Consider the following 14,043-nt stretch of genomic DNA (forward strand, 5'->3'; position numbering starts at 1 on the left):
TTTGTTTAATTGCTTTTCTCGGCGCTCTTGGTTACGTAAACCATTTTCTAATTAAGCTCGTTGTGCATTATTCATTCTAAACTGTGGTGTGTCTACTTCCAGTGTGAAAACAACCAACCTTTGGATGGGTAGGACCTTATAGCTGTGGTAGAAATGTCCAAAAACGATGTGCATTATCTGTCACTAACAGCAGGAAGAGGCACAAGATCACCATGGCTACTGAGAGTTACTCCGATTGGAAATCGAGAAATAAAACTGACAGAGGTTTAGCTTCACTAGAAAGCAGCCATTGATGCTTCACACTATGCACAGGAGGGCTGATCCCAGAGCTGTCACTAAGCCTCCCTTCCCGGCTTGTACTGTAGGAGCCACAGTACCTGCTAGTTCTGCACAACGAGCTACAGTGTGCTGCTTAGGACAGACACTGGGCCTGAAATCTGCTTAAGAGGTCATGTGCCATTAAAAGGCAAGCCAGTCAGCACATTTTCAAATCTTCTTTCCATTCAACACTTCGGTCAGCTATAAGCTTCTCTCTCTTTCCTCCTCCCTCCTTCCTCACGTTTTTAGTCTACATTTTAGTCCCTCAGCTCCTCAGTTCCTTTCTGTGGCCCTGGTGGATCCAAACAGAACCACATTTAGAGTGATTTTTATTCTGCTATTCTCTCCTGGCTTCAAAGCTTCAGTCAAACATTTAAAACTGACAGTTCAGGGGTATCAAAGCCAAAACTGGTTTCATTAAAGTGGTATAGTACAACAGTGGCTTCCTGTGGAGATGTTAGACCCCTTCGCTTCTACTCCTGCATGTAGTTGTCAGAGTAAAAACCTTGCTCCATTTAGTCACATATATTTAAAATACGTTATCTAGACATGCACTTGTTTTTCTTAGACCAACAGGGAGCGCAGAGACAAATGAGTAAACACAAAAAAATAAGTTGTTTAGAGAGACGAAGGGTAACCGAATAAGGCAGCTGGTTCTGCTTTTTCAATTATGCTGTGTTGTTTTTTATAGCATAGTTTGAGACAGACAGAACTGCAGTTAATGAATCCAGACTGTTTTCCCACCTCTGGGGAACAGACAAAAGGGGGAGGGATAGGGGGATGATGCATGGAGGAGGAGGGAGAGAAAGAGAATGGGAGGAGATAGAAAAAGTCTCTGGCTTTGCTGGAGCCATTTCTGTTTCGCAGAAGTGAAGGAAAATGGAGAGCAGCGGGTGTCGGAGAGAGAGGGATGCACTTTTTTTCAGGGTTTTCAGCACACTTTTGTGATATTGCACAATCTCCTCTTTTCTCCCCTCCTTTGTTTATCCATTGCTTAATCAGGGAATCAGTGTGTTGTAGGGCAGCTGGAAGCATTTAAACAGAGAACTCTGTGTTAAAAATTAAGAGCACCTTTGGGACTACAGCCCCTGATTCCCATAAACCTCAGAAATGCTGCTGCACAATGGCCAAGTTTCCCTAGTGGAAATCAGATCTCTCACTCTCCCTCTTTCTTCTTTTCTCTGTCTTCTTTTCGTTCTCACTTTTTCTTCCTCTCCTCTCCATCCCGGACCCAAAATATTTGAAAGTGTTCCATTTCCCTCTCATTGCTTGTCGGACTCTTCAGAAAAATGTGTCAGTTTTTCTAAACGCAGAGGGCTCCTCTGGAATTACAGTCAGATTTATGGGTTCATGGTGAGCTTTGACTATGTGCACTTTTATTGTGGTCTTATGCAGAGGAATCTGCTTCATCATTTCCTGCTCCCAAGCTTTTCTTTCCTGGTTGGAGAAATCGATCCTCTGGTCTCACCTAAATCAGCAAAGCGGCCCAATTACCCCGGTAAACATACCGCCATGTTAGACCACCTCCCTTAGTGCTGAGTGCTGCGTGACCAAAGATCTCTACAGTACGACTTTAGCCCTATATATGAAGTGTGTGTGTGTGTGTGTGTGTGTGTGTGTGTGTGTGTGTGTGTGTGTGTGTGTGTGTGTGTGTGTGTGTGTGTGTGTGTGTGTGTGTGTGTGTGTGTGTGTGTGTGTGTGTGTGTGTGTGTGTGTGTGTGTGTGTGTGTGTGTGTGTGTGAGTTAATGTGTGTTGGAATAGTTCTGTGGAGGTCCAAGCTCATAGCAGCTGTGAAAATACAAGTCCTGTGGCTTGTGAAGCCCTCCTACCCACTGTTTCTCTTACTTTCTCTCTATAGTTTTCATCGAACATGCCAAGATTAATATTTAAAGGTACGGATGCCAGTGCTGGAAGAAGTACTCAAATCTGTTACATTTGTAAAAGGAAAATTTACATCAAAATGTTACTGAAGTTGGCTATAATCAGTATTTTATATTAACAATTGATCACATGACTACTGTGAAAAAATAGCACTTGCAGTAAGCATGCTGTTTTTTTAACCATTAAACCTTTTATTAGAATGTGACAGTAAACATATAGACAAGAACCACAAGGACAGAGAGACGGAGAAAGACATCAGCCGAAGTTCTGGGACAATCAAACCATGGTCGATGCTGCTGTACTGTTTGCTTTTCAATCACTCTTCCACCAGATTGTCTGAGCTATTTTCAGAGGAATAATCTAAACCCTGCTGTGTGTCACCTGTGGAGCATCAAACAGCAGCATTTACCAGAAAAAGAATGCAGTTTTTTTTCCTCAGGAGTTGAGTGAAAACCAAAAAGGCACAACCAAGTACCTGCATCCATCAGGTGGAATCAAGCAAAACCTCTAGTGAATGTTAACACAGCTTCTTATATGCTGGATGTGAAAACTGAGCAATGAACAACTATCCACTTCCGGGTGATGATACCAAAATCAAAGATCACATGAGCTGTTTATAAAGGTGGACGATGGATCGCCACTTCCTCACACTGTACAAAAGTGAAGTCAGAATCTTTATTGTGGAGATGTACATTGCCATCTTGTGCTGGTGGCGATATTTAGCACCAGTTTTTGCAGGACTAAAGTCCTACCTCCATATATTGAACTTCAAACTGCTGCAGGCTTGCCAATCTTAGATGCACCGTACATGACTATCATTAGTCAAAGGCAGATTGATGAGAACGATAAAGACTTGAAAATGCACCAATGTTGTAGAAGCACTTAATATGATCACTAATCACATCTGGAAAAATATTTATTTATGGTATATGTCTGTATTTTGGTTCACGGTGAAGGAATGTCTGAGGAGCTGTCACATCTTTATATGCAATCTACATTTCATTGCATTTACTGTACTTAGAGCATCAAAAATAACAGTATTCCTTATACAAACAGACTGATTCACTGGTGTGTTATTATATCATTATTAGTGTATTATTACTGATGCATGATGTTAGCATAATTCCAACATTGTGTCTGGTCTAGGTGGAGCTTATTGTAAGTTGCTGCATAGTTTAATGCAGCCAAAGTACTGTAGTGCAGTAAAAAGTAAATATTCACCTCTGAAATCTGAAGTTTAAGTACAGATTTGCATAAATTCAAAGAGGTTAAGCACATTTCTAAGATACCTTTTCTTCATTATCTACAGTACTTATGCAGATGTACTTTGTTACCACAAGTCCGTGCCGTAAACGGTTCATTCTGGGCCTTCAGTATCCTTCAGCATCTCCTCTCCATCTGCTTTAACAATGCCTTTCTTTCTCTGATGGTTGGCTCAGACTCAGCGTGGCTGAGCTGAGGTCTGACGAAAGGAAGGAAGAGGAGGGATAGAGGGAACCAGGGAGAGGGGTCTATTAATGTCTCATGTTATTCTGCCATCCACTGTTTTCTTCTCCCTCAGACCCTCCCTCTTCACCACAGTCAGAGCAGTTTTGATAGAGGAGGGGCATTAGAGTTTTTACACTGTTTTTATGTTGAACTTCAGCAGGCTTTAAATGTTCTATAAAGTTTGTGTGCTGTGCCATGTGCACATGTCGAGATGTTTGAGTTTCATTTGTGGGTGGGGCGCTGGTGTTCCCCCCATTGAGCAGAGCCTCGGGAAAATAAACTGAGCAGAAACCAGACACCCGTCATCGCTCAGCTACTACTACACCAACATCTCACTCCTCGAAACAGCCTGTCTCATATTTTGTCTGTCTGAGCCACTGTGAGTGACAGACACATTACCTAGACACTTTCTAATTGGTGTTGTCTGTCATCCTGTTTGTCAAGCAAAAAAAAAAAATGGTCCCGAATCCAAACCTGAGAAATCTGGACTGTGTGGTGCGAATGTGTGTGTGAGAAATAGAGCTGTTACGCAGTATGGCTGAATAATTAAGCTCATCACATGAGTGTGAGTCAAACTTCTTCTGGTTCAAGTTCCATATTGTTCAGAATAAATCACTGGTTTTTGCTTCACCTTGCGCCTCCTGTGTCTCATCTCATCCTCTCCCCTCCCCACTTTTCTGTCCAGATGTGGAGCAGATGGCCATTGACTGGCTCACCGGAAACTTCTACTTTGTGGATGACGTGGACGACAGAATCTTCGTGTGCGACAAAGACGGCCAGACATGCGTCACCCTGCTGGACCAGGAGCTGTTCAACCCTAAAGGCATTGCCCTGGACCCCACCATGGGGTCAGTTTGATCTCCTACTTTTTGTCTTATGCATAAACATACAACTACAGAGATCAGAACCCCAATATGCTAGTTTTTCTAATGACCTCCCAAAACTCATTACCATGATAGTGAGTGGACTTCTGTCGTCCAGTGGTGTTAATCAACTTAGAAAACATGTGGAAATGGGGGGGAAAAGCCTAAATAGAGGTTTGAAAGTAGGAGTAATTGAACACAGATGTTGTGTTTACACTGTGGCACACTGACTGTGTAGGCTTTGAGCGTAAAAGCATGTTTTTGTTTCAGCTCTTTTGTTTATGACCAGACTTTCCAACTGAATGCCTGAAAGTATGTGTATATCTGTGGTGCATGAGTGTGATACTGCATATGTGTGTGAGTGTCTGAGGTCTCGTGCATGAACATGCGTGTGTCTACATGCAGTCTTTTGCAGTTACATATATGTTATTATTGGTTCTCCCAGTAACGATGTCAGGTAGATTCACAGTTTCGTTGTTGTTGTTGTTTTATCGTGGTCTTCAGTATCATTCAAGGGGAGAATAACAGAAATAACAACAATACAGTATTTTATCCTTTCTTGTGATTTCAGAATAGTGACCACAAACCAGAAACCCAACACTTATTTACAATGACAGATTTAAACGAACAAAGAAAACAACATTATGATATTTCTTCTTGCCTTCAATTTTTGCTCTACTGGTGACTGACTGTTTAATTTCTCCTTTATGACAGGATTTTGTCATGATGCCCATTTAGATACAGAATCTCAGAAATTGTGTGGACTGTGTTTTCTAGCACTGTTCTTCAAAAAATATGTTATTTGCAAACACATTTGCACCGACTGTGAACGTGATTTGTTATTTGAAACTATAAATAAGCCACAATTGTTGTTTTGGTACTAGTGGGAACTTAAATGACACATTTTCTGACATTCAGTGTTTGTGTCTAAATCAGGTTCACAGTGAGAATCAGAATACTGCCAGCTTTCAACGTTACCATTCGAGACGAAACTGTGGTAGAGCAGATTACGGGTTATAAATACCCAGAGCTCTGGTTAGATTGTTTTTTGTCCTTCATGTTGCAGTCCAAGATCAAAGTAGAGCTTGATTTCCTATCTAGAAAATGTTCTTTTACATTTACTGAAAAATGCACAGTTGTTTACATATAATTTATCAATTGGCTTAGAAAAGAATGCCCCTGTCTTAGGCACATATAGGGACACAACAGCTAGGGCCCCGAGAGCAGGTGGGGGCAGGAATGATGGGCTCTGTGGTGGGGCGGATGGCAGGGCTCTACGGCCTTGTCTCTTCCCCATCACCCTCTTGCTTGCCTCCCCTGCTCTCTAATTTCTTTTTAATGCACCACATACACTCACACCTTGGGGGTAGGTCTGGGACGGCTCGGGGAACTTGGGCCAGGGTAGGCTGCAGAGTAGCCATCCTCTGTGGTCCTCTGGCCCGCCCCCTGGACGCCTCGCCCAGCCTCCCCACTTTTAATGCACCACATTACACTATCACGGTGCAGGGATAATGTCTCCAGTCTGGGATCGGGAGACATATTAACAGGGAGTAATGGGGGGATCTCACTAATATGGCCTCACTGGTGGGACCCGGCCCCCTTATAGCTATGGTGTGGCGGGGGTGGACCATCATCCGTGTTGCTGTGGCTGGGGGGTCCCCGGGACCTGGGGGCTGTGGTCGGGGGGGGTTCTCCTGCGTGCCCGACGGGTCCGGGCAGGTGCGATGGCTCTTGGTGGGCTGCGGGGGCTGGATTGGCCGTCCTGGTGGGCGCTGTGGCTGTACTGCGGGCTGGTGGCATGTGGTGGCTCTGTCCTGGTGGGTTGTCAGGGCGCATTGCGGGGAGTGGGGGCCCTGGGTGTACTGCGCTCACCTGGGGCCTGGTGCGGGGGGTATGCGGGGTGCCTCCCTGTCGGCGTCGCCGGGCCCCACCACACTGTCCATTTTTACCCTCTGGACTCACATCGGGTCCCGGCTCCGATTTCCTCTGGCCGGCTCCCGGTGGTGGCCTGCCTTGTGATGGGCTGGTTGCCATCCCTTCGGTGGGCCGCTCGGCCCCTGTGTCTGGCTTCCTGGCTGTGTGGGGCCGTTGGCCCCCTCGGGGGAGGGAGAGGGGGTGGGGGTGGGCGGGTCGGGTGGTGGGGTGGGGGGTTTGGTGGGGACTGGGGTGGGCGGGGTTAGGGTTTGGGTGGCGGGTGGGTCCTCGTGCCCCGGGCCACCTGGGTCGGTCTTGGCGCGCAGGGGGTGTCAGTAGCTGCTCCCTCTTGTTCTCCGGGTTCGCGTCGTTCACGGTGGCCCCGGTGGCTCTCTGGGGGTGCCGCCCTGTGGCTCCTACGGCCCGGGGGGAGGGGTGCCCTGTTGACTTGGCCCTGCCTTGCCGTGACTGCTGTTCTGGGCTTCGGGGTTCTTCACACTTGCATGTTTGATCAGGTCTTGCCAGCTACTGCCGAGTCCCATTTCAGCGATTGATGGGTCCCGCCAGAATGTGCTGAGAATTTCTCCAGTCTCTACCCTAAACTCATTCTCTCTCGCACTAGTATCCTTTTCTGGCCTATTCTATTCTATTCTATACTATCAAGACACCCACAATTATGGTGCTCAGTACCATTTGTTCATTTATTATTGAATCTCTTTTTCTTTTGTGTTGGTTTGGTTTTCTTTTCTTTTTTCAAATTTTTATTTATTTATTTTTTTTTTTTATTGATGGGCAATTAGTAGTTGGGCATAACACACCACCTTACAATCTTTAATTGCAATAGCAACGCCTGTTATTTTCTATCCCTGTTCATCCTGTTCGTCCTGTTCGTCCTGTCCAGTCTTTGTTTCCCCCACACATCACTGAGGTGTAGCACTGCCCTCCCTGGCTCATAATAGGGAATTCTAATAAAGAATATCTGCTTAGCTTTCAGGGAGGGCCGGTGATGGTCACACACATGCACTAAATATTAAAATATTTGGCTGCAAGACTAAAATATGCATCAATCTCATATAATGTTGACTCCCCTTTTGTGGAGTTAAACAATGAGAACAAATGCAGACAAAAAAAGAAGAAAAAAAAAAAAAAAAAAAAAGAAAAGAATGCCTCAAAAGCTTGACACAATTTATCTCTTTTTTTTAATTGGATTTCTTAGCAAAGCCTCCTTTCAAAACTCACCACTGTCTTCTGAATTCACTCGGCCCTTTCTCCTTAGTTGTTGTATTTTACACTGGTTCACATTTAAGTATTTCAATCGGCTACTACAACAAACATCTGTGGCCAAGTAAAATACATAGTCCTCCTTGTATATCAGAGTAAAGTCCCTGAAATGGAACACATCTTTTGGTTTGTTGTCATTCCATTCAGCTGATTGGAATTTGTCACAAAAAAACTCCACAACTGGATGGCTTCATCTCAATCACTGTTTTTATGGACATTTTACTGACACTGCTTTATTTGTTTGGGATTACTTAATCATTCTTAAATGAAAGATGAAACTGAGAAATGTAAGTGCTGACAATGGTACTGGAGAGTCGCTGAATCCAAATTGAGCACTTCAGGTGTCTTGTTTTGTATAACTTACGGCCTCAAACCCAAATTCTCTACAAATATTAATCATTGAACAACAAAAAAACTCAATTAATCTTGCTTGCCATTTGCCATCAGTGATGTTTCGTACATTTCTCCTTTTGCCTACTAAAAAGCTAGATTATTATTGCCCCTAAGTGATGCAAAAAAGGGTGATGAATCCATAGGAGTGGGCTGGAAATGAGACAAATCTCTCAGTCCATCCATCCTCACTCAGCTCTGATCTTGTGTTTCTACAGGAAGGTGTTCTTCACAGACTACGGTCAGATCCCAAAAGTGGAGCGCTGTGACATGGACGGCCAGAATCGGACCAAACTTGTGGACACTAAGATCGTGTTCCCCCACGGCATCACGCTGGACCTGGTCAGCAGGCTGGTGTACTGGGCCGACGCCTACCTGGACTACATCGAGGTGGTGGACTATGAAGGCAAGAACCGGCACACCATCATCCAAGGCCTGCTGGTGAGGAAAAGCTGCACAGCACTCCCATTGTCTCCCTTTAGTGGGAAGATAATCTCTGCAAAATTTACTGTCTGTGTTTATGCTATTCACAATAGTCCAAAAACTCAGCCATGCTTTACAGTTCCCCATATATCTATAATCCACATTATATTACCCCTGTGTACACCTATAATGCGTTCTTGTCCGGTGAGTTATGAGCAGAGAGAAGATGGTGGACATTTGCCTTTTCATTAAAAGAGGTGATTAATAGTGTCCAATACTGAGGCTGTTGATGCTGCAGCGCTGGTGAAGCACAGTGGCTCTTAAACCTGTTACCATGGCTTTTACTGTGGTGTGTGGGGAAGTAACGGCTTTCATTTACTCACTGAGCCTAAAGGCAGACACACACACACACACGCACACACACGCACGCACACACAACACATGCACACAAATCACCATCTCTTATTTTGTGTGTGTGTGTGCACCTGTGATAGGCCATTAGTACATGCACATCCTTCACGTAAAGCTTAAAAAGAAGTCTGGTTATTGATGATGCTGAGTTGGAGCTCTTTTTGTCAAGAGAATATGTGTTTCTAAAGCCTTTTAAGGAGCTCTTAAAGCTGCAAAAATTGTGAATAAATAATAAAAGTTCAAATCAAGATGCAACATGTGGAACACTTTGTTGCTTTTAGGTAGGGTTGGTCTGGTTTTTATTGTCTAGATTTGGGGGCAAAGGTGACCGAATCATGTTTTAGTGATTCTGATGGGTTTCCAGTCTCTGTATTTTTTTTTTTTTTTTAGAAGAAAATTAGCTGACAGATTATGAAAGTAAGTCTATGTATCTGTGTGGTCGTCTGTGTTTCTCATTGCTGTAGAACCCCTGCTGTGATGGACCACGAAGCCATCTCGTTTGTGTTGACGCAAATTCAGTGGTCAAACATGTCAGCTAGAACCTTCTTTTTCCACAAGTTCTGTCTTGTGAGATCTTTGCAGTCTCCTTTCTCTCACTGCTGCCCAACACTTTGCACCATGACTGTGGAAAATTCTAGTTTCCGAGCAAGTGGCTGTGGAGTTGTATATCGAGGTGCCTCAGAAAGTTACAGTAAACAGTTTAACCGCTGTTCTGCATCTGTGCACATGGTTTATTAAACTGCATGTAACCATGGCAATAGTACTTCTCTTTCATACTACATTACCACTTAACACTCAGTTGGAACCATTGGAAAAAAATGAGCAAAACAAAATTGTGAGGAGGAGAATAAATGGAAGATAATTCAAAGCCTATCTTGTTTTTGTGGTGGGTTGCCATGGAATAAGCACAATAACAGTCACTGAAGTGTCCCCATATAAAAGTAATGGACTCACTGAAGTAAAAGGCTGCTCAACATCCACTGTTGTCTGTCATTTTGATATATCAGGACATCTTGCTGTGTATTATTGTGTTCATGCATTTATATTGCTTAAAGCAGGCGAGCGCACCACTGAAAAAAGTTCTTAGAAGACATTTGGTCATCTAAAGTTATGAAGAAAGTTAAATCACTTTTCATTGGATTTTATTACACATATAAGCAATATTCATGTGTTTCTGCCAAGACACTTCTCATCAGCGCTTCTACAACTTTTTACTGTCTGAGGAAATAAAATACATGCGCTATATATCTGTTTTTAAAGGAACTGATCTGTCAGTGAATCGGTGATTGGACTGTTAGTCAGTTTTATGAAAAGGTCTGTCAGACAAGTTAAGTACAGCTGTCAGCAACCTGCAAGGAAGACTACATCAAATCTTTAATAGTATTCAGAGAACTGTTTTCAGTGCCTTTGGTTTATTACCATCTATATCTATTCATCCATCGGCTATTCTTGCTATACTGGACTGTGGGAGGAAGATCTGCAGAACAAAACACTTCATACAGAAAGGCCTCAACTGGTCAACATGTTTAAACCCAAAACCGACAACTGTAACCGCTACGCAGAATTTTTTCCATTGTCCAATTTTCCTTTTTTCTTTCAGATCGAGCATCTGTACGGGCTGACCGTGTTTGAAAACTATCTGTATGCCACCAACTCGGACAATGCTAACATGCAACCCAAGACCAGCGTGATCAGAGTGAACCGCTTCAACAGCACAGACTACCAGGTGGTGACCAGAGTGGACAAGGGAGGAGCGCTGCATGTTTACCACCAGAGACGCCAGCCTCCAGGTAGACCTGCACACACACGCACACATTCATCTTTCGAATATTGTAATTATACATCTGGTTTTGAGATTGTATTTTTTCCCCTTCTTGGTTTCCAGTGCGTAGCCATGCATGTGAGGTGGACCAGTTCGGGAAGGCCGGAGGCTGTTCTGACATCTGTCTTCTGGGGAACGGACACAAGACCCGGACCTGCCGCTGTCGCTCTGGATTTAGCTTGGGCAGCGATGGAAAGTCCTGCAAAAGTGAGTAGAAAATCAACACAATATCTTTCAAAAGTCATCTGACCGTCAAAAAAACATTTTTTTAGACAGCATTTTTCAGGGCCAGAAACTGTAAAAACAGAGAGAATAACTGGGTTTCCTACTTTCCAACAGTTGTGAATGAATCATGTGTGACATAGATTTCTGATGGGAAAATTATGCAAGTCAAAGCTTACTATTGTGATATTTCATGCAAGTTACTTTAATCCACATGTCTTATTTAAAAGTTTACATAACCATTTATCAGATTCTTTAAAAAAAAAAAAAAAAAAAAAAGGTTCTGCCCTCCTTAGCACAGCTGGGAAGCCATTAGTGTCTTAGTCATATGTCAAAAATTGAGACTCTTTAGCTGAACTCGGTTGAACTGCAGGCTGTGTTTGCTCTGAACAGGTAGGCGACCCAAAATAAAAGCAAGGAAACAAAATAAAAATAAAAAGTAGTAACATATCTACAATATGGAGCGATTTTTCAGCATTGATAATCCCTGTAGGCACTTAAAAAAAAATGCTCTACATGTTTCTTCCGTGTTTTTTACATTTTTGTAAAATAATCAAGAAAGCCAGCTTTGGCTTGTCCTTTTTTATAATTTATGGCATTATAACTCTATCATGTAGAACAGAAAACATTTTTAGTTCTCACTCTGGTTCTGCTGCTCACAGAAATGCAGGACTTTATATTGCAGTGAAAATTTAGCCCATAGTGAATAAAAGTATGACAAGAGCAAAAAATGCTCAAGAAATTGCTTGGAATTCAGAGGGTTAAGTATTACAAAAACAGTACTGTAACATCATCCACTTTTATATAATTTAAAGTTCAAGTGCCCACATTTGGAGCATGATGTGTTATGAAGGAGTCCTCGAGCTCTTCTGATAATGCTGTGAGAATTGTTGGTCTGACAAAATTGTAGCGTAGATTCAGTAGAGCTAATGTGTGTTTGCTCCCTGCATGACCATAAGTATAAACCTGTGAGCCACAGTGAATTCAGCTTTACTGATCTACAGCCAAGGCCAGTCAAGGTTGGATCAGGGATGCAGCGCTCCCCTGGGCTCTGGACTGGGAAAGAGCTATGAACAAAGTAGCTGAGCAACACCATAACTTCTGGCTCTCCACTGACCTCCACATAAAGCTGTCAGCCTGATTCAGCTTATTCTTAAGAAGTGGTTTACTATTCTATCTACCAATAATAGCCTTATATTGATCTGCCTACTGGGAATATACTGTCCTTGAAAATGACACAGTTGATTTAAGTAAAGGCAACCCCTCCTCCCCCTCCCTCTGTCCCTTGATTAAAAATCAATTAATTTATATTTTAGGCTTTTGTTGGTCTTGCATTTCTCCACTTATTTAATCAATATACATTATTTGGAGAGAAAGTGTCAGTATATAAGTCAGCATGTAATTTTTGGGACTTTGTCAAATAAAGGACAAGATATGGGCAGTTAGTGTGTGCCATTGTGAGTCTAAGCTGCAGTCTTTTGCCTTTGTTCTCTTGTTCTGTTGCAGAACCTGAGCATGAGCTCTTCCTGGTCTATGGGAAAGGTCGTCCGGGCGTCATCAGGGGCATGGACATGAACGCCAAGGTGCCAGACGAGTACATGATCCCAATTGAGAATCTAATGAACCCCAGAGCTCTGGACTTTCACGCTGAGAGCGAGTTCATTTACTTTGCCGATGCCACCAGCTACATCATTGGACGGCAGAAGATTGATGGAACAGAGAGGGATACTATAATGAAGGAAGGTAGGGAAACAACAGCTGATTTGAGAGACAAAGAAACTCTGCCTCCAGCAACTCAATGGATTAAAAGTGTGTAGGTTGAAATGTATGTCAACAAAGTTTTGAAGAAAGTGTTTCTCAATCAGGTTTTAAGTCATTTTTAAGTATTGCAATTTATACATCACTGAAAAAAAAATGTCATATGTACCCATATTAAATCAGTCAGGGAATCACACAGACAGTTTTTGATCATCCTGCTACACATTCAGGGCAGAAAATTGTGTCTTTGATATTGAACATACATGTGCAAACACATTAAAAACAAGTACAGATTTTTCCTCAGATTTACGAGAGAGAACTAAAAACCATAGACTTGCTATTTTGAAATCTCAAAATCTTGTTAAGCGAAACTTAAACTACATTTTGTTGAGTCTTAAAAATCTAAAATATGCAAATCCTACATAACAAAAAAAACAGGTTTTTGTTTCAGCTTTATTTATCAAGAGGCAGTGATCCAGTTTATCCAGCAATAAATGTAAAAGTATAAAAAACAAATCTTGATGAACAGCAAAGACAGCTTCTTCCTATTTGCCACACTTATTATTGGGCAGACAGACTTCTCACCTCCAGTTTGTGTTTGTCTCAGGAATCCACACAGTCGAGGGTATAGCTGTGGACTGGATGGCCGACAACTTGTACTGGACGGATGATGGGCCCAAGAAAACCATCAGTGTGGCTCGGCTGGAAAAGGCTTCACAGACTCGCAAAACCCTCATTGAAGGGAAAATGACTCACCCTCGGGCCATTGTGGTGGATCCACTTCATGGGTAAGGTGGACAAAGAGGTGGAGGGAAGAATGGAGTTTGGTGTGCAGGATAAACATCAGTCAACAAGACCCAGGACGGCATGGCGTAGGTGGAGGAGAGGTTGAAGGCAGAAAGGTGCAGGCAGCAGCTGAAATGATGCTGACTTTGAGACAGCTGCTTAATGATGTGTGTGTGTGTATGTGTGTGTGTTTATTTCTGGTCATCCAAGTGCATACTGAGAGATAATGATGGGTGGTCATCTGTCTGATGACTCAAGCGAAATAATTCATGCTCTGTCACTCACCTCTCAGCAAAACCAGACTTCTGTCCACTCTCTGTCTGTCTCTCTTTATGTCTTGTATCTGAGATGTTTATTGATTATTTTACATTTGCATCTCTTGCAAGAAGTTTTTTTTTTTCTTCCTATTGTCTGTGGGTTCTCATATTATCCAGCTCAGAGTGTTTTATCATTTTTCAATCTACGATGTTGACCACAGTCAAGCG

General features: G+C 42.9%; 1 protein-coding gene across 5 annotated transcripts in view; it reads left to right on the plus strand.

Annotated features, from left to right (window-relative positions):
- LOC111587369 (low-density lipoprotein receptor-related protein 1-like) overlaps window positions 1–14,043 on the plus strand; it is a 99,171-nt gene that overhangs the window by 41,082 nt on the left and 44,046 nt on the right. For all 5 annotated transcript variants that reach the window (XM_055010878.1, XM_055010879.1, XM_055010881.1 and 2 more), the window contains 6 exons: window positions 4,374–4,536; window positions 8,355–8,577; window positions 10,571–10,760; window positions 10,856–10,999; window positions 12,521–12,757; window positions 13,380–13,560. In XM_055010878.1, coding sequence (XP_054866853.1) covers window positions 4,374–4,536; window positions 8,355–8,577; window positions 10,571–10,760; window positions 10,856–10,999; window positions 12,521–12,757; window positions 13,380–13,560 — 1,138 coding nt within the window. The remainder of the gene's footprint in view (window positions 1–4,373; window positions 4,537–8,354; window positions 8,578–10,570; window positions 10,761–10,855; window positions 11,000–12,520; window positions 12,758–13,379; window positions 13,561–14,043) is intronic.

Source organism: Amphiprion ocellaris, chromosome 5, assembly GCF_022539595.1.
Source record: "Amphiprion ocellaris isolate individual 3 ecotype Okinawa chromosome 5, ASM2253959v1, whole genome shotgun sequence".
Taxonomy (NCBI): domain Eukaryota; kingdom Metazoa; phylum Chordata; class Actinopteri; family Pomacentridae; genus Amphiprion; species Amphiprion ocellaris.